Raw genomic sequence first — 17,882 nt, 5'->3', positions numbered from 1 at the left:
GTGTTCAAGGCCACTGGCTGTGGTGAGCAAGGCCACTGGCTGTGGTGAGCAAGGCCACTGGCTGTGGTGAGCAAGGCCACTGGCTGTGGTGAGCAAGGCCCTCCTTGGGTTGGAAATGGAGTTAAGTTGTAGGTAGAGCGGATTTGGTGGCGTATGCCTGTAGTCCCAGCACCCAGCGGGCAGGAGGATCAAGGATTCCACGCCTTCCTGAGCTATATGGTGTAAGACTGTCTCATTCATGAAACCCACTTTATAAAAGAGAGAGAGGGAAATGGGAAAGAGGCAGGTGGATCTCTGTGAGTTCCAGGACACAGGGACACACAGAGAGAAGCCTGTCAGAAAAAAAACAAAACAAAGCAAAACCAAAAAGCAAGGCGGTGATGGTGCACACCTTCAGTCCCAGCACTAGGGGGCAGAGCCAGCCTAGTCTACAAAGCAAGTTCCAGGACAGCTCAAGATACACAAAGAAACCCTGTCTTGAAAAACCAAACCAAGCCTGGCAATGGTAGCACAAGCCTTTAATCCCAGCACTTGGGGGACAGAGGCAGGAGGATTTCTGAGTTCGAGGCCAGCCTGGTCTACAAAGTGAGTTCCAGGACAGCCCGGGCTACACAGAGAAACCCTGTCTCGAAAAACCAAACCAAACCAAACCAAAAAAAAAAAAAAAACCAAAACCAAAAACAAACAAACAAACACAAAAAACACAACCAAACCAAACCAACCAACCAACTAAACAGACAAACAAAAAAACAGAGACAGAGTATGTCTTGTAAAGTGGCTCATGGAGCATCGGGGAGGCTGAGGCAGAAGGGTTACCCTCAGTCTGAGAACAGCTTGGGGTATATAGTGAGACTCTGCCCCACAAAAACAATGAAAGGGGAAGGAGTGAGAGGAGGGGAGGGAGGGAGAGCATCTTTAGAAAGCAGGCCTTGCCTGGCTTCTGGAGACTTCAGTTGAAAAAGCAGAGACCCCCCTCCCCCAACACACACACACACATACACACAGCACAAGCCTAAACAGGCACAGCCAGAGGTAGAATGCCAGGCACAGAGGTGGAGAGAGGGAGCCAGATGTCCCACACCTGTATCCCACCTGATCATTCTTCCTCTTTCAGGTTACTCTTCTGCTGCTGGTTTCCTTGGATGCTGAGGGCAGAGATGCAGTCTTAGAGGCCCTGGATACCTCACACAGAGACAGAGTCCCCTCTAGCCTCTCCTGACACAAGGACCCCCCCCCCCCAGTCACCCCAAGATAGAGATTCCCAGTGACGCCTCCAGAATAGAAACCCCCTGTTAGCCAGCCCTCGATTACTGAGGCCCCATTATTAACAGATCTCCCATGATGACGACTCCCCAAATACAGACCTCATGTTACCCCTACCCCCCCCCAAAGAGATTCCCTGAGTAGCACCTTCAGGCTAGTCCCTGACCCCTACCCCTCAGAGCAGATTTCCCCCAATAAACATTTTCCACATAACCCAAGGGATGCTGACCCTCTCCAGAGCAGGACGTTCTTGAGTTACCAGTGGATTAGAGTCCCATGAATGAAGACCCCTCTCCCGGTTCTCCTTAAGCATAGGTCATACCTCCAGAATAGTCAGTCACATCACTCTCCCCATTTAACCTCAGTCTCTTCAAAATGTCGTGACCCTAAGGTCACCAGAAAGCACTTGTGCTCTACTCTCCTTCTCAGAGATGCCCTCCATTCGCTTAAGTCCCTGGTCTCACCCCTGAACGAGACACCCACTTAACCCGCCCACTCACCCCAATTTACAAACACCAAAACCGTCCTGGAAGCATGAATTACAGGACAGCAAGTCTTCCTGCCCTCTGCACCCTCGAGAAACCCCCAGTGCCTTGTATGAAGCCCACCCCACATGGCCCACAGTCCCTGTGCTGGCCAAGGCTCCCAGAAAATTCTCTATTTTTTAAAGTAATAATTTTCCCCCTTTGGGGGGAAATCCCCAAATTTGGAGACCCCATTCTAGAACTCTGGGGAGTTCAAATTCCAGAGAGAATATATATTATATATACACCCCCAGTTCCCCATAACTCCAAGCCCTACGATCTCTAGAAGACCCCAAATTTCTAATTCCCAGGACTTCCCCTACCCAAGTCACAGAATCTTCAAATCCCCAGGGAATCCCAAACTTAAGACCCCAATCCCAAACCCTCAGGAAACTCCCAACTACAAGGTCCTTAGGACTGGGAGTAAGGAACTTGTTGCCAGGAGAACACCCCAGGTTCTCAGGGCATCTCAAACCTAACTCCCAGGCACCAGGAGACCCCCCCAAACAGGAAGTCCCATCTTTGGAACTAGAGGACTCTAATACCCTTAGACCATGGATCTTCTAGTCTCCTAACCTCCAAATTCCATGGGCCCCAGCCTCAAGGGAACCCCCAAGTCCCAAATCTCTGAATGCTAATATGTGCAGGGCCCCAGGGCTCTAACAGGACCCCAAATCATGGAGTCCCTACTTCAATCTACCTTCCGGCCACAGGTCCAAGACACTAAATCTGAGTTATTAGCCCCAAAGGACTTCACAGCACCTGGGCCAGACCAACAGCCCGAGGGAGAACCTGAGGGCCCCATGGGTCCAGAGCAGACCCGGGGCCCTGACCACCAAGGACAGCTCACGACTGCCCCTTCACTGCATGTCCCTAAACTCAGCATGACTCCTGTCCTCTTCAATAAAGACGTTTCTATGGCCTTCTTGTGTCATGTCTCTGGGGGTTTACTGCATTGACCCTGTGCTCTTGCTGGGTGAGGATGGCGGAAGGCTTCTTAAAAATGTCCTTTCTCGGGCTGGAGAGATGGCTCAGCGGTTAAGAGCACGGACTGCTCTTCCAGAGGTCCTGAGTTCAATTCCCAGCAACCACACGGTGGATCACAACCATCTGTAATGGGATCTGATGCCCTGACAGCTACGGTGTGCTCATATACATAAAATAAATAAAAAAAAACTTTAAAAAAATGTCCTTTCCCTGAGTTTGTGGCATAGGACCTACAGCTTGGCTTGCAGAAGGGTAAGTCCTTCAGGCTTCTTTCCTGCAGTTTCCCTCGCTGTAGGTCTCATCGGAGTCCGCACAGAACGAGCAGGTCTGTTAGGTTCTGGAGTCCTGATTGGTAGGAGCCAGGTGAAGTCCCGCCCCTGAACTTAGGACACAGCCTATGCCTGAGCGGCAATGGCGACACCGAATGAGAGCGTGGATTGGCTGGAGGGCGGGCCCATAGGTTCTCTGAGTTTGCCCAGTGGTCTAAAACTTCCTGCGTCAGTAATCCTGGGCGGAAGTGGCTGGGGGGGGGGGGCGTGCGAGGATGTGAGTGTTGACTCTGGACATTGGAGAAGACACTGTGGACGGTCATATTTATTTTGGAGAGGAGGGCTTCAGGGGGAGCTGTAGAGGTGAGTGTCCAAAGGGCTGAAAGTGAGGATCTAAGGGGACTCAGGGTGGGAGATCTAGGGGATCCCAGAGTATGGAATCCTGACACTCAGTGGCTCTGGGGTCTGACAGGTTCTACGTGGGGAGAAGCTTTGGCAGTCTGGCTCAGGTCCGAGGATGCTGAGGTGAACGGGGCACTCGGCAAAGGAAGTCAGAGAGGGTTCCGAGTGGGGAGATAAAAAAGGCTGGGAGTGGACAAAGCTCAGATTAGGGGAGCAGAGGTGCTCAGAACGGGGGGTGTGAAGGAGCTGAGTTGGGGGGTCCTTAGGCTCTGAGGGACCTATGCTTACGGTTGCACTCGAGAGAGGCTTCCTGTGTGGGCTCAGAGAATGCTCTCCGTGAGGCTTGGGAAGACTCACGTGGGCGTCAGTGGACAGAGCGATGGAGGAGCGTATACTGACTGCTGATATCAGAGCTGGGATCTGGGCATCGCGGGGCGGAGAGTGATCTTTGGGGTGGCTTTGAGAAACCGATGACTCCAGCTTTAAAGACTGGAGTTTATAGGAAGTCTCAGGGTAGGGTCTGGCCCCGATGGGCTGGAAGGAAGGCTAGTCACAGCTTGGGAGGCTTAGTGACTTATTCCTCCCCACAGGACGGCACACAAGGAGTTGGTATCCATGGAGGAGCAGGACGCCAGGGTCCCAGCACTGGAGCCGTTCAGGGTGGAACAGGTTGACAAGACTGGGGTGTAGAGGAGTGTGGGATGGGTGGAGTGACAGACTGATTCCTGGGTCTCTTGGTTGGACTGCCCCAGCTCTCCTCGGAGTCTAGCCCTCTGCCCCACTTCCAACCTGCAGGTTCATAGGCTATCCCAAGTCCCTCTCCAAAGGGAAAGGTTGTCCAGTCACGATAGGATCCCTGTGTTGGGCAAAGGTGCTCTTAACGTTCTTAATGCTGGGACCTTTTAATACAGTTCCTCATGTGGTGACCCCGCCTCCACCATCAAATTATTTTCATTGCTGCTTCATAACTATTTTACGAATCATAGTGTAAATGTCTGTCTCCTGATAGTCAGGTCTGTTGACCCGAGGGGGCCGCGACTCACAGGTTGAGAACCACTGTCCTAAGGGCAGTCTTTCCTTCATAGGCGCCACCTCTGATCTACTATGTCCCTGACTTCATCTCCAAGGAAGAGGAGGAGTATTTGCTTCGACAGGTGACCCCAGTGCCCCTCTTCTTTTAGCGTGTGTGTTTGTGTATGTGTGTGTGTTTGTGTGGTCACACGGCACAAACGTTTACTGGGGGAGGGGCCATCAGTCCTTGGCTGCTGCTTTCCTCATGGCTGCCAGCACGTTGCTCAGCTCCTCCTGCTTCCTCTTGGCACTGATGTGCGTGCCCACCCTCTTCGTGGTGAACTCGAGACCCCACTTCTCCTTGGACACCTTGAGCAGCCTGGTGGCATGCTGCTCATTGGACATGAAGCTGCACACCTCCCGGGTCCTGAACTTGGTGTGCTTGGTGAGGCGGCCATGGCACTGGCTAAGCCTCGGTTTGCTGGTGTTCTTTGTCACCTTGTGGTCCTTGTTAAGGCCCAGGGCCATGGGGTAGCACATGGCTACTGTTCTCCTATGGCAGCCAGAACAGGACCCCCTCCCCCAAGCGCTCTTCTAGCCTGCCTTTCTTGTCTTCCCATAATTTCTTTCCAACAGTCAGCCCCCGTATGAGAACCCCAGAACTTCTGTGGGAACCCTGGCAGGAAGAGTTCCTCTTTCAGACGCTTCTGAAAGCGTCTGTCTGAAGCGCTTTCTCAGCCAGGTGTCACAACACATACTTGCAGTCCCAGCTAGGGAGGCTGAGGCAGGAGGATCCCAATTTCAGGCCTTTTGGTTTTTTAGATTTTTTTCATTTCATGTGTGTATGAATGTTTTGTTTGCAGGTATGTATGTGTATCACCTCTGTACAGTATCCAAGGAGGCTAGAAGAGGGTGTCAGATCTCCTGAAACTGGAGTTACATATGGTTGTGACACAAGGGTGCTAGGAATTGAACCTGGGTCCTTTGCAAGAACCACAAGTAGTGCTTTAAACCACTGAGCCAACTCTCCAGCCCTGTATCTTGAGCTCTTGTTTGAAACAAAGCAAACAAAATAAACAAGAAAGAGGTTCCCTTAGAGGCTTAGGGAAACCAAAATCTATCTCTCTCCCTCTCTCTCTCTCTCTCTCTCTCTCTCTCTCTCTCTCTCTCTCTCTCTCTCTCTGTGTGTGTGTGTGTGTGTGTGTGTGTGTGTTCGTCCGTTCGTCCTGCTGTCCTGCTGTGGGGTACATGCTAGACACACATTATACCATCAAGGCTCGTCCGCCAGCCTAAGGGCACACATAAAGCTCACATCCTCCACACTGAGATAGCCCAGTCTAACCTCTAAAACAAGGGTGTTATTGAGATTACATTCCTGACAGGAAGAGCCCAGTGCAACCCCAGAGCCTTGGGTACTGAGTATCAGAGCTCATTTTCCCTATGTTGAGGAATCCTAGGTTGGCTCATGTCTGCAGTGCCAGCTCTGGGAAGGCGGATGCAGGAGAATCAGGGTCCACAGCCCTGCTCAGTTACGTGGACCTTTGGAAATCAGTCTGGGATACATGAGATCCTATCCCCCTGCCCCTCCCACCAAATCTGGGCCCATAGTACACCAAGAGTAAAGTCCCATTCACAGCTGTGGGTGCAATCTGTGTAGAACATCTGTCACCCCATTGATCGTCAAAGTTGACTCAGCTGGTCTGTCTTGGCAAGCGTCCCTCTGCTTCCCCACACCTCCATGAGTCTTCTTGAAGCTAAACTCTTTTTTTTTTTTTAAAGCTAAACTCTTGATAAAGCAACCTTCCTAGATAGAGGAGGACCACTTAGTGGAGTGGTGTAGGTTCCTGTCCTGGCCATCCCTGTAGCCCCCTTCCTCCCCAGCCTCATGAAGATGGACCACTGTACTACCCAACTGTCAGCCTGGGCTCTCTTTTGGTCAAGATTATATGAATAGCTGCTCTCCCCAGCTAGAACCTTCAGACTGAATAGCTGTTCTCCATAACTAGAACCCCTAGTCATGCTCTAGATAGCCCATTTTCACCCCACATGAAGGCCCTTGTGTTGGCATGGGTGGGAAAGTCCTGAAAACCCCATTCCTTACCTCCTAGGTTTTCAATGCCCCAAAGCCAAAGTGGACCCAGCTATCTGGGAGGAAGCTTCAGAACTGGGGTGAGTGTTCCTGGCTAGGGAATATGATCCAGGAAAGACAAGAAGAACTCAGGTTCAATGGTTTCAAAACATGTGGGGCTTTCAGCGAGGGTCCGAGGGGTCCCAGGAATGAAGATTCAGGGATTGGGTGGTCTTGAGGGATTTAGGCACCTGTTAGTTAGTTGGGAGTATCTCTGAGGGCCAAGTGCTTGAAGGAGCCTTCAGGAAGATCCAGTGGCAGTCTCCAAAACTCAGTGGGTAGGGATGCTTCCAACCACTGGAATATCTTTAATGGGGGGTTATCAGATTCCAAAACTCCGATTGGATACCTTCAAGCCTCCATTGCACCCTGCAGGTGGGCTCCCCCATCCCCGGGGGATGGTCCCTGAGCGACTCCCTCCATGGCTTCAGCGCTACGTGGACCAAGTGTCTGACCTCAACCTCTTTGGGGGTCTCCCAGCTAACCATGTCCTTGTGAACCAGTATCTGCCTGGGGAGGGCATCATGGTAACCGCACATCCTCACCCAAGTTCCCCTGCTAAGTACCTCCCCCAGATCTCCATGTCACTAAGAGGAGGGTCGCCATCATGTTTGCCTACCCTCACTCAGCAGCACTCCACCTAGGCGTGTCCCTCCCCATCCCAGCTTGGGAGCCCCACTTTGACTTAGTGGAGCAGTGTAGGGCCCTGCCCTGGCCATCTCTGGTGCCCCCTTCCTCCCCAGCCTCATGAAGATGGACCACTGTACTACCCAACTGTCAGCACCATCAGCCTTGGCTCCCACACTGTCCTTGATTTCTATGAACCTCGACAGCCAGATGAAGACGTCCCTACAGAACAGGTGGGTCCCGAGATGATGCCTCAAGCACTTGGGGGCATTCTAACATCTGTCATCCCGTATACTCCAGGGCAGTCTGACCCTACCTGTATTTAGAGTATTCCTGACACCCAGTCATGCTCCCTTGTCCCTCGTTGGCTATCCCTACTTTTTCCCAGATACCCAGCCCATACCCAGCCAGTCTGCATGGTGTTCCAGCTGCCGTGATATCCACAGATACCAATACTTATTTCTCTGTGGTATTAGATGGCTGAGTTTATGGATGACTCGTGACCCTCCCACAGACCACCCGAGCTCAACACGATATTCCAACAAACTTTTTTTTAGAAATTACTATTTACTTATCTTTGAGAAGAGGTTCATGTAGCCCAGGCTGGCCTCAACATTTGCCATCTTCCTGTCCCATCCTTGGAGTGCCAGCGTTAGAAGTGTGTGCCCCCATGCCTGGCTCCAAAACATATTCTTTTTTTGTTTGTTTGTTTTGTTTTTCGAGACAGGATTTCTCTGTGTAGCCCTGGCTGTCCTGGAACTTACTCTGTGGACAGGCTGGCCTCGAACTCAGAAATCCGCCTGCCTCTGCCTCCCAAGTGCTGGGATTAAAGGTGTGCACCACTACCACCCGGCAACCAACACATATTCTTGATATCCTCAAGATATCCCAATGTGTCAATCTCTCACGTGTGCCCCAGCGTCCTCCCAGACTGCACAGGGCACCTTAACACCAGTGTCCTGAAACTCTAGTCCTATGCTCTGTGAACCCTAGATTCTCCTTAACCTCACTCGCCTCAGTTGGAGATAACCAACACCCTTACCTAGCTCTTAAGTCATGCATTCTTGATACTCCAGTGTTCATAGGGTCTCTCCCTCAACACCCCGGCCAGATGTTGCTCAGCTCCATTCCTTAAAGTCCCCTCTTTTCCATCCCTTCCACCCAGGTAGGCTTGCTGCAATTCCAATTCCCGACTAAAGCCTCTCTTAACATCCAGAGTCCTGGAATAGGCCACTCCCTTTAACCTCTGTATTAGAGCCTGACCTCAGCAGTGCACCCCCAGATTAGCTCTGAGTAAGTATCCTTGGGACTGCCCATTTCTGTCCCATCCCCTCAGATGCTAGCTGAAGCAAGCTTTATGTCTTCATCTGCAGCATCGGCCCTGGCTCCTCCCAAAGACTAAACACACACACACACACACACACACACACACACACACACACAGCCCAATAGCCTTGTCCGTAGAACCTATAGATTACCACTCCTGGGGACTTGCTGACCCTTGTCCCCTCACCAACTGCTGAAGCCTGCTGACTTTTCATCCGTTCCCAAACGCGGACCATTATCCCGCAGCCCCGGCCGCCTCAACAGCCCATCACCTCGCTGCTGGTGGAACCACGGAGCCTGCTGGTGCTCCGGGGCTTAGCTTATACACGCCTGCTCCACGGCATCACAGCCACCTGCGTGGATGAGTTGGACGCTACCTCACTACCGCCCAATGCTGCTGCCTGCCAGTCTGCACTGCCCGGAGCCCACCTGGTGCGCGGCACCCGAGTCTCTCTGACCATTCGCCGCGTGCCCCGCGTGCTGCGCGCCAGCCTCCTGCTGAGCAAGTGACCACCAGGCTCCAAACCCTGTGACCTTAGTACCCTAGGGCAAAGGTAGCTGTCCAGGGTTATTTATTTTCTCAGTAACTATGGAAACTGGGGAGCAGACAGACGCCCATTCCAAATAAACGGAAAATACCTTTACTCGTTTTGTGTTTTTTTTTTTTTTTTAAAGTGGGAACAGAAGCTTCAGTTTTTTTCTTCTACCCTGTTCCCCTCTTCAATACTGGAGGTAGAACCCAGGGCTTCTTGGATCCTAGATAAATGCTGCACCGCCAAACTATAACCCAGCAACAATTGCATTATTTTTTAGTTTTGTGATAAGGCCTCCATAAGTTGCCTAGGCTAGCCTTGAACTTGAGATCATCTTGCCTGAGATGACAGGCTGTAGCTGCCAGGTGCTTGGACTTTTTTTTTTAAGTATCATTATACCCAAGATTTTAAAGGGATGGGAAGGGCCCTGGTGCTCAGATCCAGGCGTCCCTGAAGGTGACAAGATCCAGGGTCGTGAGGGAGATGGGTGGAGTTTTCTATCTCAAAGCCCTACAGGATGGTGTGGGTGTGGTGTTGGAAGGTTGAGGTTCTTCTGCTGGGAAGGAAGGAGTTAAATGTCTCCGCACCTCGGCAAGGCATCGGATTTCTCAGGTCCAGGTTCTTCCAGGAAGGGGTGGGGCTAGGCTGGCCCCTGGGCCTCTCAGTAGCCTCGGGCTTGGCTAAGTCTTGCAGAGAAAGCATGGGGGACCGTCTAAGAAAGAGGCTGTTACTCGACATCCTCACCTGACTGTCCCCAAGTGCACAGCCATGGCCCTGTTTCCACCTCTTGGCCATGGGTTCCCCACAGAGCCTGTGAATCACCCCCTGGGAGCTCCTAGAGAGCCGGATGTTGCCGGACATACCCTCTGCCCTGCACCTGAGGAGGACACAAACAGGTGGGGACTGGGGCTTGACTGGGAGCCAAGGCAGGGAGCTGTGGGAAGGGCAGTGCCCGACCATAACCGAATAAGGACATGCAGAAAAGTGGGATGGGGTTTAGGTGGGAAAGGAGACACTGTGGCTCACCAGGGGGCCCATTAACTTTTCTTCTTCCTAGGCCAGAGCGGGTCCAGGCCTCCTTGGGCCCACCTGAGCATTTCCTGGGTGAACTGAAGGGCACTGAGCCTTCCAGTAGCCCCTCAAGGCTACCACTGGCCTCTTCCAATGAGCATCAAGATGAGAACAAACCCTGTGAGGTGAGCTGAACACACCCTCTGTTCCAGTCCCATTTCTTCTTCTTTTATTTATTTATTTATTTGTTTGTTTGTTTGTTTTTTCTGAGACAGGGTTTCTCTGTGTAGCCCTGGCTGTCCTGGAACTCACTATGTAGACCAGGCTAGCCTTGAACTCTCAAACTCAGAAATCCGCCTGCCTCTGCCTCCCAAGTGCTGGGATTAAAGGCGTGCGCCACCACTGCCCGGCTGCCCAGTCCCACTTCTTATCTGTTCCCCTGAATCTGCCTCTTGCTCTGTGGATGATATGATGATTCTGAGGGGGTGCTGGGTACCCGTGGAGGAAAGGACACCGTAAGGACATCTGTTTGGCAGTCAGTATGGAAGTCTTTCAGTTATTTGTAATCTTTTTGTGTATTGCCTGTGCATGTCATGCGTTCGGGTGCCAGAGGCCAGTGTCTCTGTCACTCTCCACCATGTGTTTTGAGACAGGGACTTTCACTGAACCTTGGCTAGGATGGCCAGTGAGCGCCACGGATCTGCCTGCCTCCACCCCTCCAGCACTGTTATTACCGACCGGTGCCACCTGCTTCGTTCTTTGTGTACCTACTGGCACAGCACACACTTTATCAACTGAGCCATCTCCCGGGTTTCCCCCAACCTCCTTATATGAGACAGGCTTTCACTGTGTAGCTCAGGCTACCCTTCAACCTTCCATTCTCTTGCCTCAGAGAACTGGGGTTCTCTGAGTATATTTTACCATCTCCAATCTGGACATATTTCCATGTTTTACCAAGTAGGACATGAGAATTTTATTAATGACCCCATTCGTTTTGGGGGCTCTCTGCTCTATTACCCCTCCCAGGTTAGGCCCATATAAAGATCTTTCTAGAAGACTTGGGACCCTGAAGATCTTAATTAGATGTCTCCAACCTTGGGATAAAGAGCTGCCAAGTGGGAGCATCCCAAGTGTTGTTCTGGAGAGGAGCATGGCTTCAGAGAAACACCCACAAGGCAGCAGCCTGCTTGGGATAGGGGTAGTGTGTTGGCCCACTGGCCCTGATTTTGGCCCCCTGGATCTCCAGCACTCTGACTCTGGTCTGGAAGTACTGGAAGCTGAACAGGACAGTCTACATCTTTGTCTGTTGAGGTTGAACTTCCGGCTACAGGACCTGGAACAAGGCCTTGGATCTTGGACGCTGGCCCACAACAGGATGGTCCAGCTGCAGGTAGGCAGTGGGAGGCCAGGACATGGGGTGTGGGTAGAGTCCTTGGTATGGGTGTAAGCTTTCTTGGGTAGAAAGTGGGTTTGTTGCATATTCTGACTTCTACACAGGACATGGAAGACAAAATAACTCCAGGTTCTGAGGCGGGGAATCTGGTATGACTGTCATGTGTATGAGGCGTGTGTGTGTGTGTGTGTGTGTGTGTGTGATCTGGTATGACTGTCGTGTGTGAGAGCGTCTCACCATGTGCTCCAGGCCCTGCAGGCAGAGCTCCGAGGGGCAGCTGACCGTGTCGATGCATTGCTTGCATTTGGTGAGGGCCTGGCAGAGAGGAGTGAGCCCAGGGCCTGGGCATCCCTGGAGCAGGTCCTGAGGGCCCTTGGAACCCACCGAGACACCATCTTCCAACGGCTCTGGCAGCTGCAGGCTCAGTTGATCAGCTATAGCCTGGTATGACCTGCCCTGGTAGTCCCCAGCCCAGACCCTAATCCCCCCAACTCCCATGACATCTATCCTCTGCTCCAGGTGCTTGAGAAGGCCAACCTCCTGGACCAGGATTTGGAAGTTGAGGGAGACTCAGACGGGCCAGCAGCTGGTGGAGTCTGGGGGCCCTGGGCACCCAGTACCTTCCCCACTCCCGCAGAGTTGGAGTGGGACCCAGCAGGGGATGTTGGGGGTCTTGGGCCCTCAGGGCAAAAGATATCTCGGATACCAGGAGTTCCCTGTGAGCTGTGTGGCTACAGGGGACCCCAGAGCAGTGGACAGGGCCTTGAGGTGAGATCAGCCTCCTTCTAAGGCTCCCTGCTTGGCTGGGCCCCACAAGCTACCTTTCTGCCCCTTTCTAATATGGCTTTTCCCTTTCAAGGAGGACTTGGCCCTGTCTCTCCCTCTAAGCCTCTCTTGTTTGATTTTTTGATTATTATTATTTTTTTTAAAGACAGATTCATGCTATGCAGTATAGGCTGGCCTTGAACTCACAAGCCTCCTGCCTTAGTCTCTTCAGTGCTGGGGTCATAGGCATGCCCGCCTACCTGTGTCCACCCTAGCTGTCACCATGATTCTCTTGTGCGTCCTGTATCTCCTTGCCACCACAGATCCCCGTTTGCCTCCTTCCTCTCTGTCTTCGTCCCTTCATTCCGCTCTTCCCTGTGCCATGGACACAGTCCAGAACCTTCTCGAACCTCACCAGCCTCACACGCATCTGTGTGCCCAGCTTACCTCTCCCAGATTAGCTCAGTCTCCTTGTGTCACCTCTTCAAAGAGCTGCTGTGACCCAACTTAGCCTCCCTCCACCATTACTTCCTGACGCTCCTCACGGCGGCTTGATGTGACATATTTATTTGTTAACTTCCTACCTCTCTGGGTGGAATGTTAAGCTCCACAAAGACCAGAAATTTTGCCCAATTCCATTCTCACCAAGCCTCCTAGAATTGTACCTGGCATGTAATAGACACTCATTAAATATTTATTGGATGAATGAATAAGTAAAGTTTCTCTCCTCTTGGTTTCTTTGGCTCTGCCCCTCTCTGTGTCTCCCACAAGATCCAAGTGTTTCGGCATAATTTCGTCTCTGTGGCACCTCCTCCCAGAACCTTCTATAACCATGCTATCGGTCTTCCAAGAAACATGAACCTTTCTCTTCCCACAGGACCTGCTCTCATTGGGGCTTGGCCACCGGAAACATTTAGCGGCTCACCACCGAAGGCGTCTCCGGAAGCCTCAGGTGAACTAGGCGCACCAGGGGATGTTGATCCCAGTCAAAGAGACCCAACCCGTACTGACAGCCACATACGAAGGAACATTCTTTTCCCCTGTAACCGAAAAGTCTAGACGTCACAGATTCAGGACCTAAAACAAATCACACTTCCGTCTCTGTCTTTTGGGCTCTTCTCCCACCCCAGCTGGAGTCCCTTTTCCCTTGTTTACTAACCTACCCCTATGACCCCTGACCTACTTGCAGTAGCCAAAGTCCCAGGCTTGACTTCACCTGCCCAGCTTGGGTCACAGGCTGCACCCTGGACTAGTCAAGAGTGCTCCGATTGGCCAGGTCTGAGTCACATGCCCCATCACAGAAGAGGGGAGAATGGAAGCCAGACTAAAGTGACCCTGAGGGTCTGAATATAGAAGCACCCACACACCCCACATCATTACATCAGCGTCATTAGGAAAAGGGCAGTGGGTACCTGAAGGACAGGTACAGATGCCCACCACACTATACATTCATGTGGGGTTCAGGGATGCCAGGAAAGGAGGAGAAATAAAGCCAGCCCTGTAGGTCTGGAGCAGTGAGAGAATGTCCTCACTTAAGTGTCACTGACAATCCTCCTGCTGCTGTCTGTCCTCAGGACAAGAAGAGGCAAGTATCTCCCAGTCTGCCTGATGTAATGCTGCAAGTGGATCATGGGTGAGAGGCTTGAAAGATCGGGCTTTGGGGGGGCAGTTTGGGAGAGAGGGATTGTGGTGGGGGCCCACCCTTGATTGTAATACTATGTCTCTTCTTAGGGTCCCAACTCCTGCATCTAGGCGGCCCCTGACCCTCTTCTTCCTCCTTCTCTTCCTCCTTCTGGTGGGTGCCACGCTGTTGCTGCCCTTGTCGGGGGTCCCCTGCTGTTCCCATGCCCGGCTGGCCAGGACACCCTACCTGGTGCTCAGCTATGTCAATGGTCTCCCTCCAATCTGAGTCCACCAGCCCAGACACGTGCATTAAATGGTCCCTTTCAAGAGGTCACTGAGAGTATTAGTGCTTGAGAACTTGGAAACAGATAGCTCGGATGTGTTCTGACAGCCCCTTCTCCACTCCTTTGTCCCGAGGGCAGGATGCAGAGAGCCTGTCTTAATTGTGGTCCCCAAATTGTAACACAGAGATTAAATGTAGCCCAAGCTGTTGATGGAGTGGTAGGAGAATGAGAGGATGATCCAGGGAAGGGAGCGGGCCACCACTGGCTGACGTGAAGAGCCGGTGGCTGCAGTAGGTACCCAGAGTGCCAAATGGCTGGAGACCCCGGGAAACCACGTAGAGCACACTCAAACTGGTTCCAGGCTTCCACACTTCCTTGGTGAGGTCTCTTCCTAGGGAGGTGGACTTCCTAATACTTCCTGTCTATCTGTCTGTCCTCCACATAAACAGTCTCTGGGAGTTGGGGGAGAATGAAAGGAAAGCAGAGACGGCACCTGCCAAGGAAGCAGGTGCCAGGCTGGTGCAGGTGCTGCTGGTACACAGCCAACACCTGTCTCACATCCATTCTGGAGATGTTCCCGTATTCTGCACGGACGGGTGTAGGCTGGGCAATCACTAGCTCAGGACTGAGACAGTCACTTTCCTTCTTAGAATTTCCCCCCTCATACTAGGTTACTGCCTAGTCCAGGCTGATTTTGAACCTCCTGCCTCAACCTCCAGAGGGCTGGGATTACAGGTACATGTCGTTGGGCCTAGCTAGTATTTCTGTTCTGTGTTGCTTTTAAACCCAGGGCCTGGAGCATGCCAGGCAAGCGGCCCACCATTGATCCAAATCTCTAATCCAAATTCCGGGGCTTGACAACCTCATCTCCTCACATCTAAGGTGTGAGGGAAGGGACAAACGCAAGAACAAGCCGGAGCCCTGTGCTAACCCCGATGTTCATTGAACAGTTTCCCCTCCCTGTGCTGGTCTCCAAGCTGCACACAGAATCCACACCTCCTTGAATTGCCACACCCTGTGACAAGGCCCCACTGTAGCCAGGTGCAAAGAGAAGACAGGGCTGAGGCCGCACAGGAGCGAGTGACTAAGGCCAAGTCCTCCCTGGCTTAATGCAAATGGTAGTTTGTGTGGTAACTTCTTGCACAAGTAAATGCTAAATGATGTTTTCATCTCCACACACACCCCCATTTTGTCTTTGTCCATTTCCTAGTGGCCAGAATGTCCATCAACTTACCAGTCAACAGGATAGCTCTCCCTTGAAACTTTCATACTTAAAGTCCCAAGGAGGGCTCCTCTGACTTAGGCCAAGTTTTCACCTTCAGGAGGAGCCACAGTCAGGTCTGCTGGAATCATGGAGGCTAACCATGGGGAAAGGAGTGTGTCTTCAAAGTAAATTGGAATGGCTACTGGAAATGCAAAAATGGGTACTGAAGAGGTCTGGGAAGCAGTAGCTTCTAGGAGAGCCCACGTTAAGATAGTGCAAACCAGTAGCTAAGGGATATATCAGGGAATCTGTCATTATTATCTGTCTTCCTAAACATGTCTGTCTGTCTATCTATCTATCTATCATCTTCTGTGTGTGTACACAGGCAGATGGACATCAGACAAATTGCTTTAGTTGGTTCTCATCTTCTCCTGTGTAGTCCCTAGGATTTGAACTCAGTTCGTCAGGCTTGTCACTAAGTTTGTTTATCTACTGAACCATCTCTCTGGCCTCTTTTCCTTCCTTTTCTTTTCTTTTTTTTTTTTTTAAGACAAGGTCGCTCTATGTAGCTCAGGCCCTTGGGGCCAGGAATACATGGAGGCTGGGATGTGTAAAGGGCACAGGTTGGCCATGACTTCAGTAGTCACTTTCAGAACTCTGGAGTTGAGATGGTACCAAGATTAACCTCGGGGCTGGAGGTGAAGCCCAGTGGTTATCCAACTTGCTTAGCAAGCACAAAGCCACAAACAGAGCAAACAACAGACCAGCATGTGTTGTGGTAGAACACGCCTGTGATCTGGAGGTGGAGTTGCAGGCCATTATCCCTCACATGACCAGATTGAAGTCAGCCTGGGTTTAAGTGAGTGCATGTTTTAAAAAGAACAAAAAACCGAAACCAATCAAAATCGCCTTGCTGAATAAAACTGAAGCTGAAAGTTGAGCAGATAGCTAACATCCTATGACGGGGGTAACAAAGTTCGGTAAAAGCCTTATGTAAGTAGTGTCACAGGCTCTTTTTCCGTCGTCACACTCCCAACCTAGGCTATAACAAGACCCTGTCTCGAAAGAAAAAGCAAAGACCCCCTAATGAAAGAATCAACAAGAGTGTTAGGACGGCCAACAGGGAAGTGACACACCTGACATTTATTCCCTTTATACCAGAACCCTGAGGAAGGCTAACAGGAGAAGGGACTAGGGTTTCTCCGGGAGTCTTAGGCTCAACAGCCGGGATGAGCTACCGTAACCTCCCTTACAATCGTAGTTCTTCACAGCGAGTGGGACTGGGAAGTTTCTCACGGTTCATCAGGGTATTCTATTAAACGTGGGCGGCAAAGTCTGTTTTCTTGGCATTAAAAACAGCAAAGGGCGGGGAGTGGGGAGGTAGGTGTGTTCTTATAGAAGTCAAGAGAGGTGTCACGGCCCCGAGGGGAGGAGAAAGAGCGTCCGTGCTCTCTTGGACTTCGGGATGGTGAATTCCAGCATTCATTGTGCAGGCCGCCGGTGCCACAGGATGCTCGGGACCTCCTTGGTGAGGGGGTGTCTGATCTTTCAGCATGCATTGAGAAAACCCGACTGTCTCTCGAGACATCTCAACTTCCATTTGGATGAGTTCCCGATCCTCCCAAAACTGTCAGAAGGAACCTTTCTCTGGGTCTGTCACCGTTCATCGGACCGCGTCTCCCGTGCCTTCACAGGCAGTCTTTGGGGCACCGCCATCATCCAGCCTGGTCTCCGGGGCTGTCACGTCGCCGGGTTCCTCAGTCGGACCCCGCGGGCGCACGAAGGTACCCATGGCCGTGGCGTGGCCGGAACGCAGAAGCTGTAGCTGGCGCCGTCCCCGGCGGTACAGATACTCGATACGCAGCACGTCGGAGCGCGGGAGGCTGGCGTGCTGCCGGAACTCGGCCCGCACCCGCGCCTCGGCGCCCGGCTTCCCGCGTCCGGCGCGCAGCAGCTCGCGGTACAGGCTCAGAACCTGCCTCTGCAGCCGGCTGGGCCGGCTCATGACCGCTACGTCGCGGTCAGTCGCCCTACACCGGCCGGAAGAACCGCCTCGACACACGTGCTGAGAAGCTAACGGGCAGGGCAACAGGCACATCCGCCGGATGTCCCGCCTCCTGGTATCCGGTGCCCCCGCATCTGATTGGCTGGTACTGAAGTACGTCATGGCAGCTCTAGAAGTGGGCGGAGTCTCTGGTGCTCTGGTCCACCCTAAAGAGTCTTTGAGTGGCTTACAGCCCTGAATAGTTCTGAACTTGGATAGAAGCAAAGGCAAGAGCCTAAGCGGTTAGATTCTGGAAGAGAGTTGGAGGAGATGTTCTGAGTCCTGGGAGTACTGAGAGCGAAGGGTTCGAGTCCGGGGGGGTTACCAGACGGCATGGAGATATTGGGAAGGGATGAGTAGTTTTTAAAAACATTTTTACTGTTTTGGGAGCTGTAAAGTGCATAAACTGACGGCATGACCGCTCCATGGTGTGGTTAAGGGGAAGCTTTTTGTTTGTTTGTTTGTTTGTGTGTCTGTTGTAGTTATGA

General features: G+C 52.1%; 4 protein-coding genes across 6 annotated transcripts in view; 3 read left to right on the top strand and 1 right to left on the bottom strand.

Moving 5' to 3' along the window:
• The window catches only part of Clip3 (CAP-Gly domain containing linker protein 3), a 15,463-nt gene extending 13,987 nt beyond the window's left edge, over positions 1-1,476 (top strand). Inside the window, exon 14 of the mRNA XM_028787617.1 lies at positions 1,115-1,476. Coding sequence (XP_028643450.1) covers positions 1,115-1,169 — 55 coding nt within the window. The 3' untranslated portion in view covers positions 1,170-1,476. The remainder of the gene's footprint in view (positions 1-1,114) is intronic.
• A 1,824-nt stretch (positions 1,477-3,300) lies between these two features.
• Positions 3,301-9,947, top strand: Alkbh6 (alkB homolog 6). 2 transcript variants are annotated; one of them, XM_028787603.1, is made up of 8 exons: positions 3,301-3,406; positions 4,036-4,114; positions 4,531-4,599; positions 6,565-6,625; positions 6,960-7,111; positions 7,328-7,444; positions 8,784-9,091; positions 9,879-9,947. In XM_028787603.1, the coding sequence occupies exons 2-7, from the start codon at positions 4,061-4,063 to the stop codon at positions 9,045-9,047; spliced, it is 717 nt and encodes a 238-aa protein (XP_028643436.1). In that variant the 5' UTR covers positions 3,301-3,406; positions 4,036-4,060; the 3' UTR covers positions 9,048-9,091; positions 9,879-9,947. The 2 variants fall into 2 exon arrangements, with proteins under 2 accessions (XP_028643436.1, XP_028643435.1); XM_028787602.1 differs by lacking the exon at positions 9,879-9,947 and having other exon boundaries at positions 8,784-9,181.
• Syne4 (spectrin repeat containing nuclear envelope family member 4) lies at positions 9,290-14,196 on the top strand. Of its 2 annotated transcripts, XM_028787601.1 has the most exons (8): positions 9,290-9,966; positions 10,128-10,266; positions 11,328-11,471; positions 11,724-11,918; positions 11,994-12,242; positions 13,117-13,191; positions 13,814-13,872; positions 13,971-14,196. In XM_028787601.1, exons 1-8 carry the CDS (start codon positions 9,839-9,841, stop codon positions 14,146-14,148), a joined length of 1,167 nt encoding a protein of 388 aa, XP_028643434.1. In that variant the 5' UTR covers positions 9,290-9,838; the 3' UTR covers positions 14,149-14,196. The 2 variants fall into 2 exon arrangements, with proteins under 2 accessions (XP_028643434.1, XP_028643433.1); XM_028787600.1 differs by lacking the exons at positions 9,290-9,966; positions 10,128-10,266 and having other exon boundaries at positions 10,396-11,471.
• Positions 14,197-16,457: 2,261 nt separating this feature from the next.
• On the bottom strand, positions 16,458-17,429 carry Sdhaf1 (succinate dehydrogenase complex assembly factor 1). The gene has a single exon (XM_028787657.1). It carries the CDS (start codon positions 17,353-17,355, stop codon positions 17,014-17,016), a length of 342 nt encoding a protein of 113 aa, XP_028643490.1. The 5' UTR covers positions 17,356-17,429; the 3' UTR covers positions 16,458-17,013.
• Between the last annotated feature and the right edge of the window lie 453 nt (positions 17,430-17,882).

The sequence above is a fragment of the Grammomys surdaster genome, unplaced genomic scaffold, assembly GCF_004785775.1.
Source record: "Grammomys surdaster isolate TR1022 unplaced genomic scaffold, NIH_TR_1.0 125671, whole genome shotgun sequence".
NCBI classification, from domain to species: Eukaryota; Metazoa; Chordata; class Mammalia; order Rodentia; family Muridae; genus Grammomys; species Grammomys surdaster.
Note: the sequence above shows the minus strand (reverse complement) of the source record. Positions and strands in the feature narration are given on the sequence as shown.

Coding starts and splice junctions, on each gene's coding strand:
- Syne4 (XM_028787600.1), top strand. CDS start 11,046: ATGAGAATTTTATTAATGACCCCATTCGTTTTGGGGGCTCTCTGCTCT. Junction 11,919..11,993: donor AGTTGATCAGCTATAGCCTG/GTATGACCTGCC, acceptor CCTCTGCTCCAG/GTGCTTGAGAAGGCCAACCT. Junction 12,243..13,116: donor GCAGTGGACAGGGCCTTGAG/GTGAGATCAGCC, acceptor CTCTTCCCACAG/GACCTGCTCTCATTGGGGCT.
- Alkbh6 (XM_028787603.1), top strand. CDS start 4,061: ATGGAGGAGCAGGACGCCAGGGTCCCAGCACTGGAGCCGTTCAGGGTG. Junction 4,115..4,530: donor AGCCGTTCAGGGTGGAACAG/GTTGACAAGACT, acceptor TTTCCTTCATAG/GCGCCACCTCTGATCTACTA. Junction 4,600..6,564: donor AGGAGTATTTGCTTCGACAG/GTGACCCCAGTG, acceptor CTTACCTCCTAG/GTTTTCAATGCCCCAAAGCC.
- Sdhaf1 (XM_028787657.1), bottom strand. CDS start 17,355: ATGAGCCGGCCCAGCCGGCTGCAGAGGCAGGTTCTGAGCCTGTACCGC.